This window comes from Myripristis murdjan, chromosome 16 (genome assembly GCF_902150065.1).
Source record: "Myripristis murdjan chromosome 16, fMyrMur1.1, whole genome shotgun sequence".
Classification (NCBI taxonomy): Eukaryota; Metazoa; Chordata; class Actinopteri; order Holocentriformes; family Holocentridae; genus Myripristis; species Myripristis murdjan.
In genome coordinates, this window is record NC_043995.1 from 357,875 (window position 1) to 385,199 (window position 27,325).

General features: G+C 40.0%; 1 protein-coding gene across 2 annotated transcripts in view; it reads left to right on the forward strand.

Moving 5' to 3' along the window:
- Positions 1-27,325, forward strand: part of cdk14 (cyclin dependent kinase 14) — a 433,611-nt gene that overhangs the window by 108,650 nt on the left and 297,636 nt on the right. For both annotated transcript variants that reach the window (XM_030071499.1, XM_030071500.1), the window contains one exon: positions 25,400-25,645. In XM_030071499.1, coding sequence (XP_029927359.1) covers positions 25,400-25,645 — 246 coding nt within the window. The remainder of the gene's footprint in view (positions 1-25,399; positions 25,646-27,325) is intronic.

A 27,325-nucleotide genomic window follows, 5' to 3' on the forward strand; every position in this document is an offset into this window, starting at 1 on the left:
GCTCCATGGTCTGGGGACAAAAGTGGAAAGAGCAGGTTCACCCCTAGATTTTTAATAAGTAATGTGATTACAATTTGTAGAAAGTAATGAATAACTTTATTGCTTTTTTAGCAACTTACCCAACACAAGTGGTCAATGGTTAAACACAAATTTAACATGTAAATTTCCACTTACAGTTGTTAACTAGCTACCTAATGCTAAGTGTCACTGATATAACATTTAGTCGTCATAGCAGTCTTTCACGCTGGGATAAGAAAAACTCGTTGGCATCACTGTTTCTCTCTTGTTTTTCCAAGCACAACCATGGGAATGGGAATTTTTGACCTCTTGCTTTGGACTATATATGAATAAAATGCAGTCAAAGTACCTCCAGGCTCTCCAGACTTTTTCTACACACACACACACACACACACACACACACACACACACACACACACACACACACACACACACTCCCACACTCACACACTCACACACTCACACACACACACATATATATCTATCTCTCTATCTATACATATACATACACATAAACATACAGTGCTGTGAAAAAGTATTTGCCCCCTTCCTGATTTCTTTTTTTTTTTTGCACATTTGTTACACTTAAATGTTTCAAATCATCAAACAAATTTTAATATTAGACAAAGATAACCAGAGTAAATACAAAATGCAGTTTTTAAATGATGATTTGATTTATTAAGGGGAAACGCTATCCAGACCTACCTGGCCCTATGTGAAAAAGTAATTGCCCCCCTAACCCTAACCACTGGTTGTGTCACCCTTGGCGGCAACAACTGCAATTAAGCGTTTGCGATAACTGGCAACGAGTCTTTTACATCGCCGTGGAGGAATTTTGGCCCACTCTTCTTTACAGAAATGTTTTAATTCAGCCAAATTGGCGAGTTTTCGAGCATGAAAGGCCTGTTTAAGGTCATGCCACAGTATCTCAATTGGATTTAAGTCTGGACTTTGACTAGGCCACTCCAAAAACTTCATTTTGTTTTTTTTTTAAGCCATTCAGAGGTGGACTTGCTGGTGTATTTTGGATCATTGTCCTGCTGCATAACACAAGTGCGCTTGAGTTTGAGGTCATGAACTGATGGCCGGACATTGTCCTTCAGGATTTTCTGGTAGAGAGCAGAATTCATGGTTCCATCAATTATGGCAAATCGTCCAGGTCCTGAAGCAGCGAAGCAGCCCCAGACCATCACATCACCACCATGTTTGACTGTTTGATGTTATTTTCATGAAATGCTGTGTTAGTTTTATGCCACATGTAACGGGATGCACACCTTCCAAAAAGTTCATCCTTTGTCTCGTCAATCCACAGAATATTTTCCCAAAAGTCTTGGGGATCATCACAATTTTTTTGGCAAATGTGAGATGAGCCTTTGTGTTCTTTTTGGTCAGCAGTGGTTTTTGCCTTGGAACTCTCCCATGGATGCCATTTTTGCCCAGTCTCATTCTTATTGTGGAATCATGGACACTGACCTTCACTGAGGCAAGTGAGGCCTTCAGTTCTTTAGATGTTATTCTGGCTTCTTTTGTGACCTCTTGGATGAGTCGTCGATGCACTCTTGGAGTATTTTTAGTAAGCCAGCCACTCCTGGGAAGGTTCACCACTGTTCCAAGTTTTCTCCATTTGTGGATAATGGCTGTCACTGTAGTTCACTGGACTCAAAAATCCTCAGAAGTGGCTTTGTAACCCTTTCCAGACTGATAGATGTCAATTACTTTGTTTCTTGTCTGTTCTTGAATTTCTTTAGATCACAGCATGATGTGTTGCTTTTTGAGATTTTTTATCCTACTTCACTTTGTCAGACAGGTTCTATTTAAGTGATTTCTTGATTCAACAGGTCTGGCAGTAATCAGGCCTGGGTGTGGCTTATGAAATTGAATTCAGGTTTCCAAAAAAATGTGGTCAATCACAGTTAAATCATGATTTAACAAGGGGGGGCAATTACTTTTTCACATAGGGCCAGGTAGGTTTTGATAGCCTATTTCCCTGAATAAATGAAATCATCATTTAAAAACTGTATTTTATATTTACTCGGGTTATCTTTGTCTAATATCAAAATTCGTTTGATGATCTGAAACATTTAAGTGTGACAAATATGCAAAAAAAAAAAAAAAAGAAATCAGGAAGGGGGCAAATACTTTTTCACAGCAATATTACGTACATACATAAATATATACACTCCTGATCAAACTCTTAAGACCAGTTGAGAAATTGCAAGAATTTACATTTTGCACTGTTGGATCTTAAAAAGGTTCTAAGTAGAGCTTCAAAAAGAAAAAATGGGAGTGAGACAAAAAAAAAAATTGAAGCAATTTATTGCAAACAACCATTAAACTAAAATAGGCTGTTCATCAGCTGATCAAAAGTTTAAGGCCACTGCCTTTAAAAGCCCAAATCTTCGCAAAAATGTGGATTCAGTATCATTTTCTGTCAGGTATCCACACTGTAATGACCAGTGGCGGTTCTGCCCATGTTGTCGCCCTGGGCGAAATTACTGCCTTGCGCCCTTCCCTGTTACTACTCCTAACACCCCCCCACCCACCCACCCTTCACAAACGTTACCAGTCTCTACCGGAGCCCCTCTGGCCGCTACAGGCGTCCCTCCCAGAGCCGGCCATGCTGTGCACGGCAGGGGCGCCGGCACCTGTACAAATACCTTTTTTTTGGAAAAATACTTTTTATATGGACAAAATCTTGTTTTTGGTTTTTTTTTAAAGATTTTTTTATTGAAGCATTTGTTAATTTCACATGACACATTAGAATGTCAAGCAAAATGAAAATGCATAAATAGCAATACAATAACAAAACAAAGCCAAACAAAATCAGGAACCTAATTCCCCCCAGCCCTCCCAAACATGAAAAAAACAAAACAAAACAAAACAAAACAAAACAAAAACAGGGGTATAGAAAAATTATTCCTCTATTGCTCGTTTAAAAAAGAAAATATATATACACAATTAAAACATTTACACATTCATACAAACATATGCACGTCCACACACACACCAGCAAAGAGCAGGCACCCCATTTTTGATTAAATCTGTGTTTTGATTTATTTTGTGTATTTATTTCTACCTTTATGAATTCAGAAGATTTAAGCATTTCTAAGATAATGAAACATTTATAAAGCTGAATGAATAAACTGAAGAGTGAGCAGTTATCGATCTTAAGATCAGATAATTTTTCCTTTTTGTTAAGGAGCTGACTTTATAAGGGTGCCCACCCCCCACCAGGCAACAGCAACACACACACACAAAGGTATAAACATGCACATGGAATATCTGATTAGTCAGATCAATGAGGCATCAATTCTAGATGAGAAGGATACAGATCCCAAGAACATCATGAGGGTACAGAATGACAATTTTTTTTTCAAAGGTTCATTGTTTATATAAGTGTAGTACTGGTAATAATTTCATAAATGAGCCCCATATTTTTTGATATGTTGCTGGATTCTTCCTGACGTTGTATAAAATCTTTTCAGGTGTGCTATATGATGCAAGTTCGTTCAACCATTGCCTGTGGGAGGGAGGAATTTCCACCTTCCAGTTTACATTTTTTCCCTGCTGTGCTAGCTAGGAGTATAAAATATTTTTTTGTATGACTCACATTAAGAGCTTGTATATCACCTAAAATCCAAATTCTAGGATTGAGAGGAATTTTGTATTTTATTATGTCTGAGGATGTTTTGGCTATATATTTCCAGAATTTCTCTAAGTGTGAACAGTTCCAGAGCATATGAAGTAAATCTCCATCATAAATTTTACATCTCTGACAGAGGGAAGACGTGTTGTGATGAATTTTATGTAGCTTAAGCGGAGTATAATAAGTTCTATTAAAAATATTGAACTGAATTTGCCTGTGGTTAGACGAGATATATACTGTCTGTGATGATTTAAGGAGATTACTCCAGTTGTCATCATCATACTTATAATTAAGATCTGATTCCCATTTGCTTTATATACTGATTTTATCATAAGCTGGAAGGTTATTGTTTAGGATAGTGTAAATAGAGGATATAAGGCCTTTTGTATTGCGTAAAGATTTACTGAATAAATGTTCTTCAAGTGGAGATTCAGGTGGTATCTGTGGAAAATCTGTGTAGCTATTGTGCACCCAGTGTCTGATTTGAAAATATTTAAACAGGTTGTTATTTGGAAGGTTGAATTTTTTAGCAAGTTCTTGAAACATAAAGAAATTATCTTCTGTGTATAAATCTTTGACTGTCTTTATACTATTATTAACCCATTGTTTTAATGTTCTGTCTGCTATCTCGTGAGGAATGTTGGGATTGTCCCAAAGGGGAGTATGACGGAGTAGTGAAATGTTTAAACCTATCATCGTATGAGCTTCATACCATACACTAAAAGAATTCAAAATAATGGGGTTCTTAGTGATAGCTGAAAGAGCTTTTTTAGAGGCCAGAAAGGGAAGAACCTCTAATGGCACATTCTTTATTAAATGTTGTTCCATGTGCAGCCACTTTGTTTCAGTGTCCTTGGCATGCAACCAGCACCATATTGATCGAAATTGGGCTGCATGATAATATTTTCTAAAATTAGGAAGATTCAATCCACCCTTAGCGTATGGGGCCTGCAAAGTTGAAAGTTTAACCCTCGGGATTTTATTTTTCCATAGAAAACCAGTTATAGTTTTGTTTATTTCTTTAAAGAGAGTTTTAGGAGTTCTAATTGGAACACAATGAAATAGATATAAAAACTTAGGGAGAATAGTCATTTTAATTATGTTCACTCTTCCAATCAGTGATAATGGCAGATCCCTCCATTTTTGTAGGTCCAACTTGACTTGATCTAATAATTTGATGTGGTTGTCTACAAAGATCTTTTACTGTAGATCTCCTTATTTCTACACCTAGATATTTAAATCCAGTCGGGCACCACTGTAAAGGTTTAATTAGGTTTCTAATATCATTGTCCTGTATATTGAAGGACATAGCTTTGCTTTTTGAAAGATTTAATTTGTATCCAGATGCTGCGCTATAGTGATGGAAGCACTGTATAAGAGAGGGAAATGAGCTTGATGGGTTCGATAAGAAAACTAAGAGGTCATCAGCGTAAAGAGCTAATTTGTGTTCGTTTGGGCCGAACCTAATACCAGTAATTGAGATGTTGGAGCGAATGGCAATAGCCAGCGGTTCGATGGCTATTGAAAACAATATAGGGGCGCTAGGGCAACCTTGGCGGACACCTCTGGACAATGAAAAAGCACTCAACAAGATCCCATTAGTTAGAATTTGTGCTTTAGGGCCGTTAAAGAAGGTTTCAATATATTGGATAAATCTATCTCCAAAATTCATTGCTTTAAGAGTTTGTAAAAGAAAGCTAGGTTCGATTCTACCGAAAGCCTTCTCCGCGTCCATTGACAGTATTAGCATAGGGTCTTTCTGTGTACGAGTCAGGGTTAGGGTTAGGGTTATATGTAGGAGTCTCCGTATGTTGTCAGAGCCATAACGGTTTTTAACAAAACCTGTTTGGTCGGGATTAATAATTTTTGGAATGACTTTTTCCATTCTTAATGCAACTGCTTTTGATATAATTTTATAATCCGAGTTCAATAAGCTAAGGGGTCGGTAGGAAGTGCATTTTGACGGTCCTTGCCAGGTTTTGGGAGTAGTGTTATGGTTGCCGACAAAATCTTGTTTGAATAAAAAAGCCACCGGCAGCCATCAGGCGGGCCGGCCGCGGCACCGGTCGGCATCAGGCGGGCCGGCCGCGGCACCGGTCGGCATCAGGCCGCAGCACTGGCCTAATGCCGACCGGTGCCGCGCCCACCCGGTCAGGTCTGCCGGATCTGACAGGTGAGCAGCGCACACATACTGCCATATATACCTTTTATTATAAATCACCTTTTTTTTCATACACGGCTGCAGCAGCACAACGGACAATGACACAGATAACATGGTTGATTTGATGGCGCAATGCGGCCATTCGCCGGTAATCGCGGCATCAGGCGAGCCTACGTACTGGTTTACATATGCAAGTAGGCTACAATACATGTGTATTTGCTTAGACCCCCAATATTAGAGAGGCCGTTTTTTCAGGGCATTTTCAATGGAGAAAATATCGTCTTATATTCGGATGAATACAGTAATAGAAAACTGCTTTGCAGCGCTGATTTTTTTTTTTTTTGCGCTCGTTCCGCCCCCCAAGTGACATGAAAAAATATGCCGCCCCAGGCGGCTGCCCGCTTTGCCCATGCCTAAAACCGCTACTGGTAATGACCTCCTGATGGCAAAGGCAAAAAAACTTTCTCTCCTTGAACGCGGGAACACAGGGGGTAACATTTTACAATAGGAGTGCAACAATTAACGTAAGTTAATACTGTAATAAACATTAACAGTTAACTAACCGTTAACTAATGTGTCTAAGAATCATGTGCTAATGCTGTTCATGCTAAGGTATTAATTTATATGTTATTTAAGGGTTATTGTAGATACAAGGATACAAGGAAGTTTATTTGTCATTATACAACAGGTTGAATAATGAAATTAAAGTGTGGTTCCCTCTTGATTGATTAATTGATTGATTGATTGTGTAGAAAATAGAATTATTAAGCCTGGAGGAGTTCAGATGGTGCATTTAGTAGTCTCACAGCCTGAGGGAAGAAGCTGCTCTGTAGTCTGGTGGTACGGCAGCGGATACTTCTTTATCTTTTGCCTGATGGCAGCAGGGTGAACAGGCTGTGGCTGGGGTGGGTGTTGTCTTTTAGTATCCTTTTGGCTCTGCACAGGCACCTCCCCTCCCCGATATCACTGATGCTTGGTAGATGGGTGCCAATGATGTTTTGGGCAGTTTTAATCACTTGTTGCACAGTCTTCCTGTCTTGGGCCGTGCACATCCCATGCCAGTTTGTGATATTATTAACATTAGTAAATGCCATAATAATCATTAACTAACAGTTAGGGTTAGGGTTAGGGTTAGTAAATTAGTAAATGCCATAATAATCATTAACTAACAGTTAACTAACTATTACGGCATTAACGAACGTTAACTAAGGTTAATTGTTGTACTCTTCTTGTAAAGTGTTAACAATATATGATAATACATACATAATATATGGTGAAGATGAGGAAGGCTGTAGGCTGTCAGGATCAGTCAGGAGAGAGAGAGGAGAGGAGAGGAGGTAAAAGCTGAGGTAAAGAGCCACGTCAGAGCCATTCTCCTGATTGACTTTGAACACTCCTGAAGCCAGGACTGTTGGGATACTAGCCAGTTAAGTCATTTATATGTCTCAGCTTTCTATTCTCCAATATGCCAATGTGAACCAAGGGCCAGCTAATCAGGGTAGAGGGCCTAGCTGACTCATTTGCTGGCGTGAACATTTCCTCCCCTGAGACGTCTGCTGGGCTTAAGGACCTCAACGGCCTCCTTCACTCTGGAGGGATGTGCTGGCCAGTGTTCACAAATGGTCTGGACACTCCCTTTGTAGCAGGGTTCTAAATTAACACCCGCCAACCTGTATATTACTGGAGGTACCATGGCGACAAAAACCGGGCCACATGTCCCATCTGCATTGAATGGCCAAAACTTCCCAAGGCTCCAGAGCGCAGAGCTTTTGACCTGCGACCACGCACCAAATACGAAAAACATGCATCTTGTGGAAAAGCAGCGGTGTGTCGATTTTCAAACTGATCGGACTTCTCATAATTCAATTTTCAAATCCTGATTTTGCCCTCATTGAAAAATAATGGGGAAACGGCCGAGACCCATGCATTTTCAAAGCCTCACAGCTTTCTCATTCTTTGGCCCATAGACTCCATTTAAAGCTTAAATGGGTCAGCAGAAGTTCAACTTTATGTGTGCAATCTTCAATTTTCCATGTATCTTTGAGTTTGGCATAAAACACAGTTTAAGTTTGGAGTCATAGAAAAACCGCCTGCAACTTCTGTCTTCTACTTGCCCTACTGGCCACAGTTTTCACTCCACATGCATAATTTCTTGGAAAGTAATAGGAAAAATAGTTCCGGTTTGAAATATGTAAATACAGAAGCAAAGTAGCTTAAACTTTTTACACAGTGACACTTAACGAGGCAGGAGTGCCAGCGCTCTCCCCCATAGACTCCCATTATATCTGGAACCCACTATCTGGAGAGAGAAGGAGAAACATACACTTTTTTAACTCACCGAATCTCGGGCATTTTTGGGAGTTGGAAAATAATTTTGACACAGTTTGAAAGCCCAAAGCCTTACCTTTTTCATGATACCTTTTATTTTCCGCTCGGACTTACTGTCATTGAGAAAAGACCACTACTTTCACGCGATTCTTTCCGAAGCGCCACTCACTCAAGCTGTGTGCTTTATGGAGCCTCACTTCTACATTGGGTCACACAAGCCCCAATGGCAACTTTACAAAGTCTTGGAGATTACCAAAATGAAAAAGAAATTAAATGTTTGCACTTTCTGTGTATATTTTGTTGTATGTATTGTACTTTCTGTGCATTTTTCATTCCAACAATGTTAATAAAATGATCAAATGCATTCAGTGGCACTCATAATCTCTCTTATTTTCACCGGAAAAAATCTGGCTAGTGGAAATTCTGATTGGCTGGTAACTTACCAGTTACCGGCCACATTGGCCGGTGATCAAAAAAGTTAATTCAGAACCCTGCTTTGTAGTGTGATGATGATCCTTTGGAGGCAGAGATACAGAGATGCTAACACTCTAGTTGAAGTGGAGCTTATAAGGCATTATAAGCAGGGATGTAGTGGTAATTAGAATGGTAGGTAACGCCTAATCATATAGCTACCCAGATCATAATGCAAGATAACCACCAAACATCTGTCTGTCTTTTCAAACATGCCTTAAAGGACAATAACAGTGATTCTGCCCATTTTGCATAACATCTACAAACTGTATAATTTAATATTTCTTTCTTTTCCCAAAGCAAGTATGAACATTTTATCACTCCCATATCATTTTCCTCCCTTTTATCCAACCAGTGGTTTCCCTTCATTCCACTACGATATGAAAATGAACTTTCAGAGACGTCAAAGTTTCTTCACACCAGTATTCCATCACCATAATAAAGTTGTCCACATTAGTTTTCCTAAAAGCAGCTTGATCTTGAATATGGGGCAGAGTGAAAAGGTCCTTCTGCTGAAAAATACTTCCTGAGGGAACATTTGCTTTAAGCCGGCTGCACACTGTGCAATTTCAGCAATGTTCAAAGTTTAATGCAAACCATACTGTGCGACATGGATCTAGTAAACTTGGGTACGACATCCAAGTTTGATGTATGTAGACTGAACGATGATCACACCTACTTAATTGCAGGCAAAGATGCAATGGAAAGGCAGAGATGCAAAAGCTTCCCATACTGAGAGCACAAAGACGCCACATGGGTTATTACTTTTCCAACTGTGAAATGTGTCATACACATAAAGTTTAACTAAGTTTTGTGGGCTGACAAAAAGATTGCATTTTAAATGTGGTGTGTATTTTTGTGTGCTTGCTGAACATGTTACTCACCCAGGAGCTGCAACACCCCTCGGCAGTTTCTTTCCATGCTGCGTCCTTCTTGGAGCGGTTATGGTAACAGCTGAGGACACATCATATAAACAAGGCTTCTGCTGCCACAACTTGACAAGAGTTTTTTCTTTATTCAAGTCCCAAACACTTTCTCTTACTCGTTTAATTTCTATAATTGTGTTTGACGCCAGTGTTGCGTTGATCAGTGCGTCATTTCATGCTGCATTCCTATTGGTTGGTTAGTGGACATAGGTCGTAGGAGCTGTCACACTGTGAGATGGTTATCCCAAATTTCGGACACTTCTAGTCTTTTGTCCCAGGCTATCTTTGGTCTCAAGACCATGACAATGGCCGTCTCTGAACTTATCACAGTGCGACGTAGGACCACCATTTTGGAGCCAAGACCAAAGATATCACCACGTTTCTTTCACGATGGTCATCTTTGGTCTGGGACAGCCCAGAATTGCACATTACAGAGCCAATTAGTAGTTCTGTGGTTTATAAATGGCCACAGAAGCAGAACATTAGAAGGTGGATATTTCAACCAAAAATTCAAATTGGGAAATTGAGGGATTTTGATTAGGGTATATGAAATCTGACTATGTGAAATCCATATCCATCGCTTTCTATAGTGTTGCTACGATGTTTAGTTTACAGGTTTTTGCTGTCGTCTTCAGTAGTGGTTCATCTTTATGATGTTTTAATGAAGGGCTTCTATCTGGGGCATCAGTTGGCTGTTGGGATATTTTATTTCACCACAGTTAATTCTACTCTAATCCACCATATCTTAAGGCTGGCTTTTAAAATGGTTTCAAATAAGGGTACTAGAGCTACAGTGGTACTCATGCAAAAGTATATTTCCATATAAGTGGTACTCTTATTTAGAGTGACATACACTGAGTGAGCAGGGGTTCAGTCTTGCTCAAGGGTACTTTAACAGGCTACATGGCAAAGTCTGATGGATGTTCTGTTATATGTTAGGCCACACTGTTGCCTTCTTTTTACTTTGAGTGGATATACTCGTGTGACTCTACAAATGGGAATTGCCACCAATTAATTTCACAAACAAATATGGATACGGCCCAATTATTTAACTAGCTGAAAGTGGTGTCTGTCATTTGGTGCTCGCTCTCATTGTTGCAATCCTGAGAATACCTAGGTGATTTGATATCATATGGAGTTCATATATAACCCAAATTAACATCCTTCCCAAGCAGATGTCCATTTGAAAAACATCTGCCATTTCTTGAAATACATTTTATGTTTTCTGCTAATGGTCTACTAGTGAAAATCCTAGTAACCCTAACCCTAACCCTAACCCTCACTTCTCACATTTCACTATTTATAACAGGCAGGGGTACCACAGAACAAATATCTGGTGTTATGGTTGCATTTGGGGGTAGGTGTGACAGATATGGTTGTTGAAGGCTGATACCAGGTTTAAAAGAGAAATCCACCTTAAATACTTAAACATAACAGTTAGTGGTGATGTACCTTGAATTTCTGAATCCATTTAGTTTGGTGACACATTCTCCTTATTCCCGTGGATAAGTGATCAAATGTAGAGAAAGTGATGTCACATGAAGATATTTCCAGAGCAGCTAAAATAGAGTTTGATAGAAGAACTAAGACTGGTTAAAACTGGACTGCCATGGAACTGAAAAACTCCTGTTCCTGGCATCTGTATTTGTGTGCATATACACCAGCCCAAAATCCCACAAGATCAGGCATGGGGCAGAGGCAACATTGCTTACCACTGGTCAGTCTGATCACTTTCACTAAGGGTGTGTTTTGTAAATTCACTCTGGTGGTGTCAGTACATACCCTGAGAGTTCTTTTGTCCTTTTGGAAGTTCAGAGCACTGTTTTCTCAGAGTGCTCAGGGCTCACACAGACATTTTTTTTGACTGTCCACATGTTTACTGCAATCGCTGATGTTATGACAAGATGCAGTGCTTTGGTAATTTGGCAATCTGGATAGCATTATTCAATGAATAGCATAGCTACTTGAAATAACTATGCAATATTAATATATGAATCTGATAACACAAAAAAATAAAAGCCCAAGTAGGGCCCTGCGCCAGGGCTACAGTAAACTTGCCAGCTAGTGAGAAAACTCACAACATTTCTGTTTGCTGTCTTGACACTCTGGATTCCTTGTTTATAAATTTAACAATACTTTTGTGCCCTACCATGCCATAATGAGAACGGTCTCATTCCAGTCTATGGGTGGTTCCTGTTTTGGATCAAGTTTTTGGCTTTTCATTTTCTGAAAATTCAAATGATTGCTTTTTATGTCTTAAACATTTTGTTAAAACATTGCCATAGTTAGCTATGAGAAATGCATGTTGGCCAAGCTCAGGGCCTTAAAATATTATAATTATGGGATTTTTTTCATACATTTACCTCAAAATGTTTTCCACCCTGTTAGGGACATGCATTTGGTGAACAGAAAGTTTTAATAATGTACATGTCCAACAACACTGACCTTTTCTTTGACAGAATGTGTCTCTTTTGCTTTAATAAAAGTTTAATTCTTGTAACATTTACAGTTTTAATTTAATGAGGCAATATATCTTGAACATGGGGAATCCGTGTTTTTTTACTACCCATTTTGTTATCTAGGATGGGGAATTGTAATAGTTATAAATACATGTACATACATAGGGATTATGTGTATCTCACTTAAACCATAACAATATATAAATAAACCAAACACTTAATGTTGTGGTTAAAATATTTAAAAAAAAATCCTTCCTAACAGGGTGGAATGGAACATAACAGGGTGGAACTAAGTAGGCCTCTAACAGGTCAGATTCAGACTCCTCATATCAAATTATTTCTGTTGCATGGTTTGCCTTCTGTAATGTCAGGAATTTCACTAAAATAGTGATAGTAACAAGAATAATAATCAAAAATGATAGAATAGATAGGGCAGAGGAAATAATCTTTTATTAATTTGAATGTCTTATGAAATCCATAACATTTCAGTATTTAATTCATAAATTTCAAAAAAACATTAAAAACTCAAGACATTCGTAACAACCATTTCATCAATTCAATCAATTCATAAATGTTATTAAAAATATTCGAACCTGAACATAAAAATATTTAAGACAAAATGGCATTAAAAACATGGGGAACACATGAACAAATGAGTACCAAGTGTACTTACATCTGCTCTTCAATGAGTACGTTTACATGCACACCATATTCCGGTTCGGCTCAATATTCCAGCTAAGGTAACTGCGCCGCGGCAACTGGAACATTCCGTTTACATGTCACTTGGCATGCCCCCGTGTTTCGGCGCATTCCACTCTCTGATGTAATGCGCCACTCAGCCGCGGAGGGCAGCAGTGCGCGTATAGGCGTCTGGTCTGGCGGAAAAACAGACGAAGAAGTCTTCTTCCTCTTTTTCTTCTTCTTCTGTCGCTATTTCTATGTTTTCTCCCATCGATATACTCCATGATATTTAAGTCTTTCATTAGCTGAAGGTGGACTGCAGTCTCCTGGCTCCTGCTGCTGTTCGCCCTGCCATTTTCCCTGCTTGCAGGTAACCATAGCAACAAAGACGCCACAGAATTCCTTGTGAGTCGGGCATGCGCAGTCATGACTGAATATTCCGGTTCGGGGAGTTTTCCGACTAAGGTGTTTACATGCCCCAATATTCCGGTTGGAACAGGAATATTCCAGGGGGCTTATTCGGAATTCTCTCCAACCGGAATATGACCTTAATCGGGTTCGGTGCGTGTTTACATGACACGTGCGCAACTGGAATATTGCGAATATTCTGGTTAATACAGGAATAAGGTGTGCATGTAAACGTGCTCATTGAATTGTCAAGTGGCTTTATTCAGATGAACAGACCTCTTGCTCAATGTCTTTGGCTCCTCTGTAAGGCAGAGTAGCTCATTGTCACTGTACCAGTTAATGTCTTTCCTTGGGCCTGGCCAGTAAAATTTGTTTCTGCCATTGGACAGCATGCAGTTAACTTGGATGCTGCTCTCCTCCACATCCAGGACAGAATTTGTGGTCATACTTTATGGCACACCATTGGCCTATATGATCCTCTGTGATCTTTTGTGGATGCCGGGCTGAGACGGCTCGGTTGGCTGAGAAGGCAGAGGCTGAGGCAGCTGATGAGGCCAAAGCAGCTGAGGAGGCCAAAGCAGCTGAGGAGGCCGAGGCAGCTGATGAGGCCGAGGCAGCTGAGGGAGGTTTGTTCTTTGTTATTGACCTCGCGGTTGTCCTTGCCTGTATTGAGACTTCCTTGAGGTCAAAGCATGGGCAATCCATAATTTGCTCCTGAAGTTGACAAACACAGGTGATGTCTCTGTAACAAATTCTCCCCACTGAAGAGGAAATCACTTGGTGAATTTTCATTGTCCCCTTCACTGCAGTCAAAGGGGGCACCTACAGTGAAAAAGAAAAAGTGCACAGGCAAAGGAAAGTTTTGTTATATAAATCACTACATGAACATGCAGTCCTATCGAGTTTAAGATCAGCACCACCCCGCTCCAACCATCCCTGCGGCCTGCACCTCGCACCGAATCGCTCACCCCAATTCCTCTACATACCGTTCCGCAATCGCTCCGCTCATGTTACTATTAATGATGATTCTGGGTTACAGTACAATAGGTGAACAGGCAGTCAACAATAGGCTATCCCATAGCTAACTTAGCTCGCCCAGACAAGCTGCACAACAACATAAAACAAGAGACATCTACGTTAACGTTAGCTAATATTACCATGGTTAAAATAAGGCTAACAGTTACTGGTATTCCAGCAAGACCATCAGATAACGTTAGCATGACAACACATAACTTACCTGTTCCACAAGCGAATCTGTGATGTGGGGGTAATTCACCACTCGCTCCGCACCGGAGCGATGGAACAGCAATAAAGAAACCGACACCACCGCACCGCGTTAAATAACGACGCACCGCTCCTCGCTCACTTCAGCTCTGAACCGCTCATGAACACTGCCAAGTGCACAAGTCTGTCAGCGGAGCGCTTCAATGACCCCCCAACACCATCTGGGTCCCCTTTCCCATGACTGGCTTCAAAGAAATTCTAGCTGATGTCAAATCCTCACTTAAAGGGCTCAGTGGAAAGGAGGAAGAAGTTGGAGCAGATGGAGCAGAAAGAAAGGATGGAATCAGGTGCAGTGTACGAAACCCCAGTGTGTAGGGTCGCTTGTTGGTGGCTAAAATACACAGCCTGCACTTCATCTCTGTATTTACAAACATAGTTCTCGCTGAAGTCAACGTGGACAAGACATTCATGGTCCACCGTATATTGAAGAGATGTTGCCTGAACTTGATCATGTGTTTGTGAAATTGTTGTACAACTTCTCTTTCAGGAAACATCACTTTTTTCTTAACAGTACAGGAGTAGTTGGCAGTGGCACCAGCGGCAGCAGTGGAGACGTAGGTGGCAGTGGCACCAGGGGCAGCAGTGGAGGCAGGTGATTTGTCATCAATGGACCACTGGACATTAGGAATGACTTTCTCTGAGGCTTGGCGGAGCATGGGCATAGTGTTCCCTCTGCAGACAGCACACTGTCCATAAGCACAGGCTTTTGTGGCAGGATTACACACAATCTCATCTGCCATATCCTCAAGAGATTTAGCAAGCAGGAGTTTTGAATTTATAAGAGAGCTGGCTATGAACATCGTGGTTTCATGTGTTTTGCAGAGGCATGTTCACTCTCTGTTGGCCATACCAGCCAAAATGGCCTTTGGCTACAGAACACAGAATATGACACTGCGTCTGTATTTTCAGATTGGAATTTCCGATGCAGGTTTGTCAGTGTGTCTGTCAATAGCTGGGTTTCAGTCACGTGTTTATGATGACGCGCGAAGGCGGCGCGATTTCAGATGGAGGGCAGGAAGTAAAAATGGAGAGAACATCTATGGAGGAAACCGCTGCAGAGAGTCTGTATTGTACGGATTTAGATCCAGTTTCAAGACAAAGATACAATCAATTAATTAACAAATATGTTGGAAGTGACCCGAATCTCATGAAGATGAGTGAGTTTTCGACAGAACTTAAAGATTTTCCGACAATCAATGCTGTTGATATCACAAACTATCTGGTCCTTCAGACATCATACTACACCAGACAGCAGATGAAAGCCTATAAAAGTCTGGAGGCATATAACTTTTTTGTCTGCGGGTGGGTCCACAACCTCGGTACCAAACGGCTCCACGATGATTATCGTTTGGTCTTCGCCAGGGTGAGTGTTTGCTCTTATATTGTTTTATGTGTTAAAATGCTAGCAGCTAGCAGTAGCGGCTATAATGTCAACAAACATGCAACACATCTTAACGACGACGTTAACCTGACAGTCGTTTTAGTTTTTTGGTAACCGAGGTTGACCGTCGGAGCCCAGTCTACCGACTCAACGTCACCCAAAGTGCTAGGGCAGCCTAAAAAGACCCAATGAAGTCCATATTAGACTACCGGTAACTTAATAATCATTACTAAGTAAATGAGCATTTAACGACAACATAGTGCTATATAAACACAGCCACAAAAACCGAGTTAGCTAGCTAACATACCTCTGACGAAGTGGTCGCTGCAGACACGGGCATTAGCAGACTGTGCTCCTCCCGACCGCAGACGTAGATTTAAAATCCACTTTTTACGGCGTTGTTCTGTGAGGTTTTTACATTTTTCACCTTTGTGAACGACAGTCTTTGGTACTCTATAGAACCCCTTTTCCTTTTCTCGGTTAGAACGTTTGGAGCAGCCGTAAACTACACAAAACATGGGCATTTTTCAGACAGCAGATCCTCAGTAATTAAGCTACTTCAGTTCCTGCCCTCCATCTGAATTTCACGCTTTCACGATGCAGCAATGTGAAAGCAACCTATAGCCTTCTCTGTTTCTTCTGCGTCATCTGAGTGATGGTATCCTTCTTTCTTGTTGTAATTCGGCTTATGTCATCCCTAAGGTAGAAGGCTACCACTTTTTCCCTTGTGGCTGCCCTGCGCCTTGCTATCCACTGAAACGTTCTCAGGCTGCCCTGCAGTGTGGCTTTCCTGTGGTATGAGCCAAGGTTCTTCCGAGCCATTGTTTGCAATTTGTATTTTTTAATGATGTTTCCTGTTGTTATTTTTGCTATCATCTGCCTCTCTCTGTGCGTGTGTGAGTTCTGGTATTTCTTTTTAATTAGTGCCTCGAAGCGAAGCTCAGAGGTCACTATTGTTATCCTGCGCGTTTCTTACTAGTGCCTCGGGCCGAAGGCCTGAGGTCACTATTGTTATCCTGCGCGTTTCTTATTAGTGCCTCGGTCCGAAGGAATGAGGTCACTATTGTTATCCTGCGCGTTTCTTATTAGTGCTTTGGTCCGAAGGAACGAGGTCACTATCGTTATCCTGCACGTTTCTTATTAGTGCCTCGGGCCGATAGGCCAGAGGTCACTATTGTTATCCTGCGTGTTTCTTATTCTTATTATTTTGACTTCCTCTTCCGTAAAATTTCGGCTCGCTACTCCTCCCACAGTTTTGAAGATACCTATGAGATTATAATTATGAAAACGTCCGCGGAGTTAGCCAAATAAAACGGAATCTATTTTTAACACGGAATTTAATAGCAAATGCACTGGCACCGCAAGAGCCAAAAGGCAGAGAAACTTTCCAGTCTACAGCAGTGCACTGACATAGATTGTGTAACAAAGCGAAGAGTTGCCACTCCGCTGTATTTTCACTGGCTAACAGCAGCACACTGGCTTAGCTTGTCTATTCAGAGAAGAGGTATCACTTCGTCTTATTTTTCAATCTATGTTATCACATGCATACTACTGCTGATTCATTGGTAGTTGAATTGTTAGGTCTGTTTGATAAGTAATTTACATTACTTACACTATTTAATTTACATTACTTACATTACATTACCAGACGGTGATTCTGCTTTACAATTTGATTTTATGACTGCAGGATCAAAAAGGTTTTTCCACGTAGTGTGTTTTGTTAAATTAGAAGACAGTAACAAAATAAAAACACAGGCATAAAACACAGTTTAAGTTTGGAGTCATTTTTGAGCCACCTCTGACTTTTGAGTGAGTGTGTATTGCGTGAGCTATACACACTCATTGAAATTTGTCTTTAACTTGCTCTCCTGGCCACAGTTTTCACTCCACATGCATAATTGTTTTGGAAAAGTTGTAGGAAAAATAGTTCTGCTTTGAAAAATGTAAATACAAAAGCAAAGCAACGTATACTTTTTACACACTGACACTTAACGAGGCAGGAGTGCCAGCTCTCTCCCCCATAGACTCCCATTATACCTGGAACCCACAGTCTGGGGAGAGAAGGAGAAACATACACTTTTTTAACTCGCCGAATCTCGGGCATTTTTGGGGAGTTGGAAAATAATTTTGACACAATTTGAAAGCCCAAAGCCTTACCTTTCTCATGATACCTTTTGTTTTCCGCTCTGACTTATTGTCATTGAGAGAAAAGCATTAGTTTGACCAGTACTTTTAGGCGATTTTCTCCCAAGCACCACTGTCACTCATGCTGTGTGCTTTATAGAGCCTCATTTCTGGCTCAGGCTACACAAGTTCTAGTGGCACAGTGGTTAGTGTCTGCCTGCAATGCAGGAAACCACAGTTCAACTCCCCACCTGGGCAAGAGCCACAGCACTTTGAAGCCACATGTATTGGTTATACGGTCATGCAGAAATGTGAATCAAACTTTAAAAAGGTGGCATTGACCAAAGTCTTGGTTTTTCAAGAATGTATGAATGTATTGGTCAATTTGGATAGTTTTTGCTCAGTCCTTGTTGAAGAATCATCCTCAGTTTAGAGAGCTTTTTCAGTTTTTAATGGGAGATAGCATCATATGTGCACAGTAACATGCCCACACACAGACACACATATCCCTGTCTTTCTATCCTTTTATTGATATAATGCACACTCTACACACTCTTAGACACACACACACACACACACACACACTGGACCTGTTTATTGCAATGGAAGGAAAGTTTTTTTCTGTTCACCACTAGATGGGGCAATGGCAGCTTAATTTCTTGCTCCATAGCCAGTTTTATTGACAGTATGCCTCCTACTTGCTATAACTGCCATATTTACAGAAGTCAGACATGCAAACTCGGAAACTCCTGAGTAAAAAAAGGTGACAGTGTCATGGGGGTCCGGGGGCGGAGCACCCCCCCTCCTATAACGGGAGTTGCTAGTTAGCTGGAAGACTAGGCCCTTACATAGCAAGCATATGCTTAGAGCTAAATGGCTAACGTTAGTTAGCAAGACAAGCAGACCATGCTGGAATTAACATTAGAACTAGCTAACGTTAGCTGGTATAAAATATGACAAGCAAGTCCTCCTCGACTGAATCTACTTCGACTACCTCAGCTGCAAGCCGCTTCTACATTTCAACCGTCCTCCATCCTCATCGTCTCTTTCCCTTCTTGTTGCAGACTGGAGGGGGTGGAGTCACGTGACTACATACACTGTACAGCGTCTTAAAGGGACATGAACATGCCTACCTACACACAGCCAAAAAAGACAAAACCACTTTTATTTTGTCTTTTTAAAATACCGAACATACCGACATGAGCAAAGTGACACCGGTTATCGTCATACCTTAGCAAGTGGTTTTAGTGATTGGATGACAATGCATCATTGCAATCATTAGTCTTGTATTCCTGCGCGTTCTTCTTATTCTTCTTCTTCTTCTTCTTCTTCTTCTTTCTTCTGCGGAAGTCCTACTTCCCATGCACAGAAAATCACCAAATTTTGCACAAAGGTCCAGTAATATGCCAAATTACCTCAGATGCAAATACAAGCCAATAGTCCTGATGGTGGCGCTATAGCAAGCCTTTAAAGTTCAAAACTTTGAAAATTCATAACAAATCAACCATATGTGCTACAGCTTTGCAACTTTCACCAAAATGTAGCCCCAATACTTAAGAAACTTTTGTACACTTAAAACTATTGCAAATTATGTCCATCACTCTATTTTTTTCAAAAACTGTAAAACTTGTTAAACCTATCTTCTCCCACAATTTTTGCTCAAATGTCACCAAATTTTATACAGAGCATCTTCAGACTGTCTTACACAAACAATGCACACAGATTTTTGATTTATCAAGATTTTTGTTTTATTTAAATTCATTCATAGCCTTTAGAGATATCCTGCTTACAAACAGGGGTGAAAACAATACCTCCATTTAACTCCATTGGCAGAGGTAATAAAACATTCATGAATACTTGTATCTCATCAAAATGTCACATCTGAATGAATTCAGAGTAAGGTCTTCCTATAGTCAACCAATGTAACACTGATCAATTCTACAATAAATATAGTCAGTCACACTGCATTGTATCAGAGGTAGAGCATGTTCACTGACTGGACCAGATATGATTTAAAAAAAATGTCTTCCTACTCAGAATTGCACTCATTTTTCAGTCCAGCAGAGTGTTCATCCATAGTTCAGATTCCTCAAAAGTCAAGATGCTGACAGAGGCGTTTAACAAAAAGCTGCCATGTTAGAGGAGATGTCCCACAAAGGAAGCCCTCTTTAGTCCAGACACAAACACACACACACACACACACACACACACACACACACACACACACACACACACACACACACACACACACACACACACACACACAAGCCTCCTTCATCTGCCATTCAAGAACGCAGACACAAAGATGTGTACTCTGTATTGTGTGGATATGAGGAAGATGAGTTTTTTTTTTTTCCACTCTCTCCTCTGGTGTATTGTCTCACTAACGTTGCCTTGAGTCCAGAGCGGTGAGCCGGGCGAGCCAATAGCCTTGCTTAGTCTCAGCAAAATGGAAATGTGTTAACACAGTGGGCAAGCTATAAAAGCAGGTGGGTTAACATGGTTGATAGCAGTGAGTAAGTGGAGCACGTAAGTAGGCTTTATGGCTGATTGAACTTTTATGGCTTCTGTGGCTCTTAACATCATTCAAGCTAAATGTCATCAGTAACTACTCTTCTTGAGATAGCTGCATTATTCTGGACCTGCCCACTGCATTATAACCTACCTAATGCATTTCTGCATGACAGCAGAGCCAAGACAAGATGTAACATAAATGATGTCTGTGGGGTAATTGGGTCACTGCAGCAGCATAGAATAAATATAGATAAGAGTACATTTGTAGTTTATCAGCATTTGTATATCTAATTGATTATGCATAGCGCTGTGTGTGTATGTGTGTTGGTATCAGGCAGTGGGTGTTAGTCATTACTTGTAGGGATTGGATCAGTGGTTCAAACCAATGTGATAAGTATCTACCCTGCTGAGGAGAAACAAAAATATAATTACCTTCATGAATCAATAGGGCATCACAAAATTCCATAAATATTGATAAATTATGTAAGGAGCAGAGAACTAATTTTGTCAGCACATTAGAGATTTAGTTTTATTTTTATTTATTTGAGTCTTTGAGTTTTAGTTATAGTCTAGTTATAGTCATCTAACTTGAATTAATTTTAGTCAAGTTTTAGTTGACTAAAATGTCATTGCATTTTAGTCGACTAATTGTACAGTAGATTTAGTCGGCTGATTTTGTGTAATGTACAGGGGAACCAGCTTATAGTGATCACGGTCACATAAAAGGGTTCCTCTGTACAGTATTTATGTTTTTCTCTTGAATTTCCATTTTTCATTATACTTCTGTAGGAAGATCTACTAGCCTGTCATCATGGTAGCCTACCCAAGTTTGAACATGCAGCATTACAATACACAATGCAGTCACACACAGATGTAACACGAAGGAAACATGTCATTTATTATTAAAGTGCTATGAGGCATGTCATTCCTTGAACACTGAACAATACTCCAAAGGGAGTGAGAAGTGGAGGGAGATGTGGCTACAGTATATTGCACAAGACCTTAACAGAACAATAGCTGCACACATTCATGTAGGCCTATAGGCTGATTTCACCATTGTTCAAGGTCAGCTCTCCTCTAGAACCGAATACAGCAATAGTGCAACGTTTTCTGTAAAAGCATTAAAAAAAAAAAAAACACAAAATAAAGCTTTGATCATAAAAAATAACAACAACATAACAACAGATCTATTTGGGTAAACATGACCACCACTGTTTCTCTTCACATAGAACAGGCTAAAAGCCTTTTAAACCTAACAGCAGCAAGTAGTTTTATCTTAAACACTTGATAGGTCTTTAACAAGTAATTGTAATTTCAGGAAAAGAAATAGATGTCGGAACTTGTTGCCTTTAATATTAGCATAATCAGTTTTGTTTTCACAATCCTCTATGTTCTAGAAGTGTCATTTTGGGATGAACTTTGCCACAGCACATAAGTGAATGGAGACAATGTATACAAATGCAGCAGCCCACGGGAGGATCTGATCAGGAAATTTGACCACCATGTGGAGTAGTGTAATGTCCAGGTAACCATTCTGTCCCAACACTCTATCAAAGTTTGCTTTAAAGATAATTCCATGGTTAAGGTTATTCCTTAAATTATGAAAAGGACGACTCTGTTTACAGGCATTCTGCTGTGACCAATAATAAACAGACATGCCACTTTGGTGCACAAATGTTTGCTTGCTTTTATTTGAGCTGTATGAAAGCCAACCAAAAATGCAAAATGTAACAATGTATCAAACAAATTAGTTGTCCGGATCATGTGAACCAACCTAGATATCAAAGCAACCTCACAGTCTTAAGGAGATAGTTTGCATTTTTTGGACATGAAGTTGTATGAAATCCTCCCCAGCAGTGTAGTGCATGAAAAGTTTTTTTTTTTTTTTTTTTTTTTTAATTAAGGCGTCCCCTGGGCAAAGTTCTGGTCTCCTAAAGTATTGAAATAGGTGCTTCCAGCTTCTCAACTATCAAAACGGCGAACTGCTACCCATTAACCCACAGGCCAAACAGCTTCCACATTCTCTGTTGTCTGACATGTGCCGCGCAGACCCCTTATGGAGAGTCTTGAGAGTGACTTTGAGCGCTGGTCCGCCTTACCATTATCTCTCATGGGTCGAGTAAATCTGGTCAAAAAGGTCGTCCTGCCCAAATTCCTCTATTTTTTTCAGCACATTCCCATACTCATAACTAAATCATTCTTTGACAAGTTAGAAAGGACAATATCCAAATTTTTATGGGGAAATAAACCGCCTTGAATTCATAAGTCAATTCTACAGTCTTGTGAAGGAGTGAAGGAGGTCTAGCATTTCCCAATTTTAGATGAAATTACTGGGCAACTAACGTGCAAAAACTTCTTTACCGGATGGACAATGAAGATGACCCCCAACTTGCCTGGGTCCAGCTGGAAAAGGCAACCTCAAACCTCTAAATCCAGTTGTGTCTGCCTCACTAAGAATATGGGGACAACTTGGGAAGAACCATGGTTTACACAACTCTTCCATTTTGACCCCACTTTTCCAAAACCATATTTTTGAACCTTCATGTACAGATCAGGTGTTCAAAAACCTGGCACAGTAAAGGTATTATAAGCATCAAGGAGCTGTACAAAGATGGCATTTTTCTTTCCTTTACAGAACTCAATTTACCAAACTCTCACCTTTTCCATTTTTTTTCCCAACCCTGAGACATTGTAAAGAAACAATTCCCCCATTTCCCAAATCACCCTTTGGCTGTACGCCTTTTGGCTGTACACCCTAATCAAAAGAAAAGTATTTCTGTGATATACAAGTATTTATGGTCAGCCACCTCAAAACCTCTTACTTTGACAAGATCCGCATGGGAGGAGGATCTGAATATGAATTTAATAGAGCAGCAATGGGACTCTGCCATACATTTGGTCCATTCTTATCCCATTTGCGCCTGCCACAGCCTAATCCAGTGCAAAGTTCTCCATAAAGATTAGATTAGATATACTTTATTGTCCTGAAGGAAATTTGTTGTGGGCTAAAAGTGCCAGATACAGCTGCACAACCACAGAATGCAATACAACATATGTACAAGACACAACAGCTACAGAACAACAACAGATCAACAACAGAATACAACACAACATATGTGCAAGACACAGTTATGACGGACAAAGGATAAAGCACAACAGTGACAACAGGTTGCAGGCAGCAAAGGTGAGTGCACATGAGAGGCAGGATGTTGCCAGAGAGCTCAGTGTCCACTATTGCACATTGTCGCCAGGATAAAAACCTGGATTAGAAATAACAACGTGAATAAAATGAGAGTAGAGTGAATACAAGAACATAGTGAATAAAATGAGTCAAAGAACAAAGTGAATAAAATGAGTTAAAGGTTAGGGAACACATTTCCTATATTGCACATATCAGCAGTAATAACCTAGGTAATAAATAATGAAATGAATAGCAAAAAATGAATAATGAATAACAGAGCAGTGTCAGGTATTGTTCAGAAGAGTAATGGATGATGGAATGAATGACAGTTTAAAACGGTTGGTTTTGTATCTGCTTGTCTTGTAGCGTTTGCCTGAAGGAAGGAGTTCATATTCTGGATGGAGGATGTGTGTGGGGTCAGCGAGAATTCTGTGTGCTTGTCTCAGAACCTTCTCTTCAAAGATGGATTGAAGGGAGATGTAGTTTTTTAGCATGCTGAAGATTGCAATGTCTTGTTGCCTGTCAGGATCCCAGTACGGAGTGCTATGGAATTTTAATCCTGTGAATATAAGCCCTCTTGAACCTCTTTCCCCCTATTAGGCATTCTCATTAAGTATTGATGCCTTGTAATGCGATAGGTTCTAAACAACGGCATTTGTTTGTGTTGGTTTATGTATTGTTTGGTTTTCAGAAATTGTGTAGTCCATAGCTTGAAATGACAACTGCTGTCATAAAGGACATACTTGATATGCATAGGACACATGTTTGTGAAAGCCTTGTCAGCACATTAATGTCAAGCTCTTCTTCTCTTTTCCTTTTTTCTCCCTCCTCCTTTTCTCTTGTGTTTTCTTCTTGTTCTTGGCCAATTTAACTTGCATATTCCTCTTTGTTTGTCCTCTTTGTTCCAGTTATTGCCATTCACTATCACTTCTTTTTGATTTCTTCCTCTGATTTATTGCTGTTTAACTACAGTCAAAATTCAAATCAAGCCCATACATATGACACTGAAGTATGCATTGGATGAAAAATACAGTATAACACTGTACAGGACAAAAAACATGTTGGCTTGTTGCTTTATGGTTGGGGTTTCAGAAAAGATACAATATTAGCACTAAAGAAAAAGAAAACTATGCATTGGTAAATGTTGCAGTGTGTTTGATGAAACCTGGCCCATGTAAAGAACCTGCCAGCAGGCTGCAAGATGACTCCTCCTTGTGTATTAGAGTAATTAGAAGTTCTTTCTACTGGGGAGCCCATGTCTAAATATTTAATCTGAAGAGAACTGTGGCAAAACATGTCATGCTGCCTGCGTCTTTTGTGCCCAGTGTACACTCTCTATGGTCAAGGACTAGCTCGTGAGATGCTTTGTGTTGGGAGATAGACCAGGAGTAGTTCTGCTAGAAAGGTTTGTAAGAGACAATTTGCAGCACGTCTTTACAGTTGTGTGGCTGTGTAGATGTGTGTTGGAGATAAAGTGTGATTGTGTGGTACTGGAACATCAGCAGCAGCCGGCAGTATGTGTGCAGCAGAGCTGATGGAGGCTGGAGCTGTTTTGATCAGAGAAAAGAGAGATGAAGATAAAAAAAGGCTCTCATCCTAGCAGAAAGAGGTAGCAGCAGGAATCTATAGGGAGCGAGGAGACCCAGGCTGACAGAGAGATGAAAAGCTACCAGGATCTGGAAGAGGGGGGCAGTCAATTTTTGACTGAACAGCAGTAACTGCAGATGGATTTTTTCTTTCTTTTTTGTGCACTCACTGTTATCTTCTCCCTCCTTCTTCTTCCTCCTCCTCATACCCTTCCCTTGGCTTTTTGACAGATATGCGTCACAAAGATGTCCACACGCAGCTGTCAGGGAACAGACTCAGTCATCAAGCCCCTGGACACTATCCCTGAGGACAAAAAGGTGAGAGTTCAGCGCACGCAGAGCGGCTTCGACCCGTTCGAGAAGCCCACCAGCCAGGTGAAGAGGGTCCACTCTGAGAACAATGCCTGTATCAACGCCAAGAGCTCATCTGCCGGCAAGGAGTCGCCCAAACTGCGCAGGCACTCCAGCCCTAGTTCCGTAAGAGCTGTAATCATGCACTATCTTGGTGTGTGTGTGTGTGTGTGTGTGTGTGTGTGTGTGTGTGTGTGTGAACACGTATTAGGGTTAGACTTATATATCCAAAAATGTGGCTTGATATTGGCCTTTTTAGTAAAAATGATATCTGATCCAGTCAATGTGGGTCACCTCTGGTATGATGGACATGATGCAGTTTGATTGATCAGATATTACATATCGGTCAGTATCATCATGGCATCAATGAAACCGCCCACCTTATTAACATACGACACAGAAATACAGAAATAAATAAATGTGGAAATGTAGAAATACAGAAATAAATGTAGGAATAAATAAATAAATGTAGAAATAAATAAATAAATGTAGAAATAAAAGAAGGAATAAATAAATGAATAAATGTAGAAATAAATAAAAGTATAAATAAATAAATGTAAAAATAAATATATAAATACACAAATGAATAAATAAATAAATAAATAAATAAATGTAAAAATAAATGAATAAATGCATGAATAAAAACAGAAATAAATAAATAAATAAATGTAGAAATATTTATTAATTTAATTATTTATGCATTTATACATTTATATGCGTATTTATTTATTCATCTGTTTATTGTTTTGTCATTTTTCGTCCCTCATATTATTATGCAACTAAATGAAAAACTAAAATTTTCCCATCTCACTTGTTTATTTTCATCTGTTAGAGTAAGAATAACAAATAAATAAAGCACTTTGTGATTTTATCTGTGAAAAGCGCTATATAAATAAATTACTTACTTACTCACTAAATAAACAACTCAAATTTTACAAATAAACACTTATAACATTTCAACAAATATTCAGTGACCAATATAGCCACCCTTCTTTTCAATAACTGTCATGAGCCTTCCATCCATGGAGTTAGTTTCTTGATCTGTTGATGATCAACTTTTCGTTCAGCAGCAACCACAGCCTCCCAAATGCTGTTCAAAGAGGTGTATTGTCTTCCCTCACTGTAAATCTCATGTTTAAGAAGGGCCCACAAGTTCTCAATAGGGTTTAGGTCAGGTGAGGAAAGGGGCCATGCCATTATTCTGTCATCTTTAAGGCCTTTGCTGGCTAGCCATGCAGTGGAGTACTTGGTTTCATGTGATGGAGCATTGTCCTGCATAAATATCATGGCCTTCTTGAATGATGCAGACTTTTTCCTGTACCACTGCTTGAAGAGGGTATCTTCTAAAAACTGGCAATAGGTTTGGGAGTTGATTTTAAGTTGATCTTCAACATGAAAAGGTCCAATTAGCTCATCCTTAATAATAGCAGCCCATACCAGTACCCCACCTCCACCTTGATGGCATCTGACTCGAAGTGAAGCTCTGTACCCATTAGTGATACAGCCACGGGCCCATCCATCTGGTCTGTCAACAGTCACTCTCATTTCATCTGTCCATAAAACCTTTGAAAAATCTGTCTTCAGATATTTCTTGTCCTAGTCTTGACATTTCAGGTTATGAGTCTTGTTCAGTGGTGGTCGTGTTTCAGCCTTCCTTACCTGGACCATGTCTCTGAGCACTGAAGACGTTGTACTTCTGGACACTCTGGTGGCACTGGAGGTTAACGGTTTCCTGGTAGCTTCACGTTTAATTCTTCTCAAGGGTTTAGCAGTTCATTTGCATCTTTTTTTCTCCTCACGTTTCTT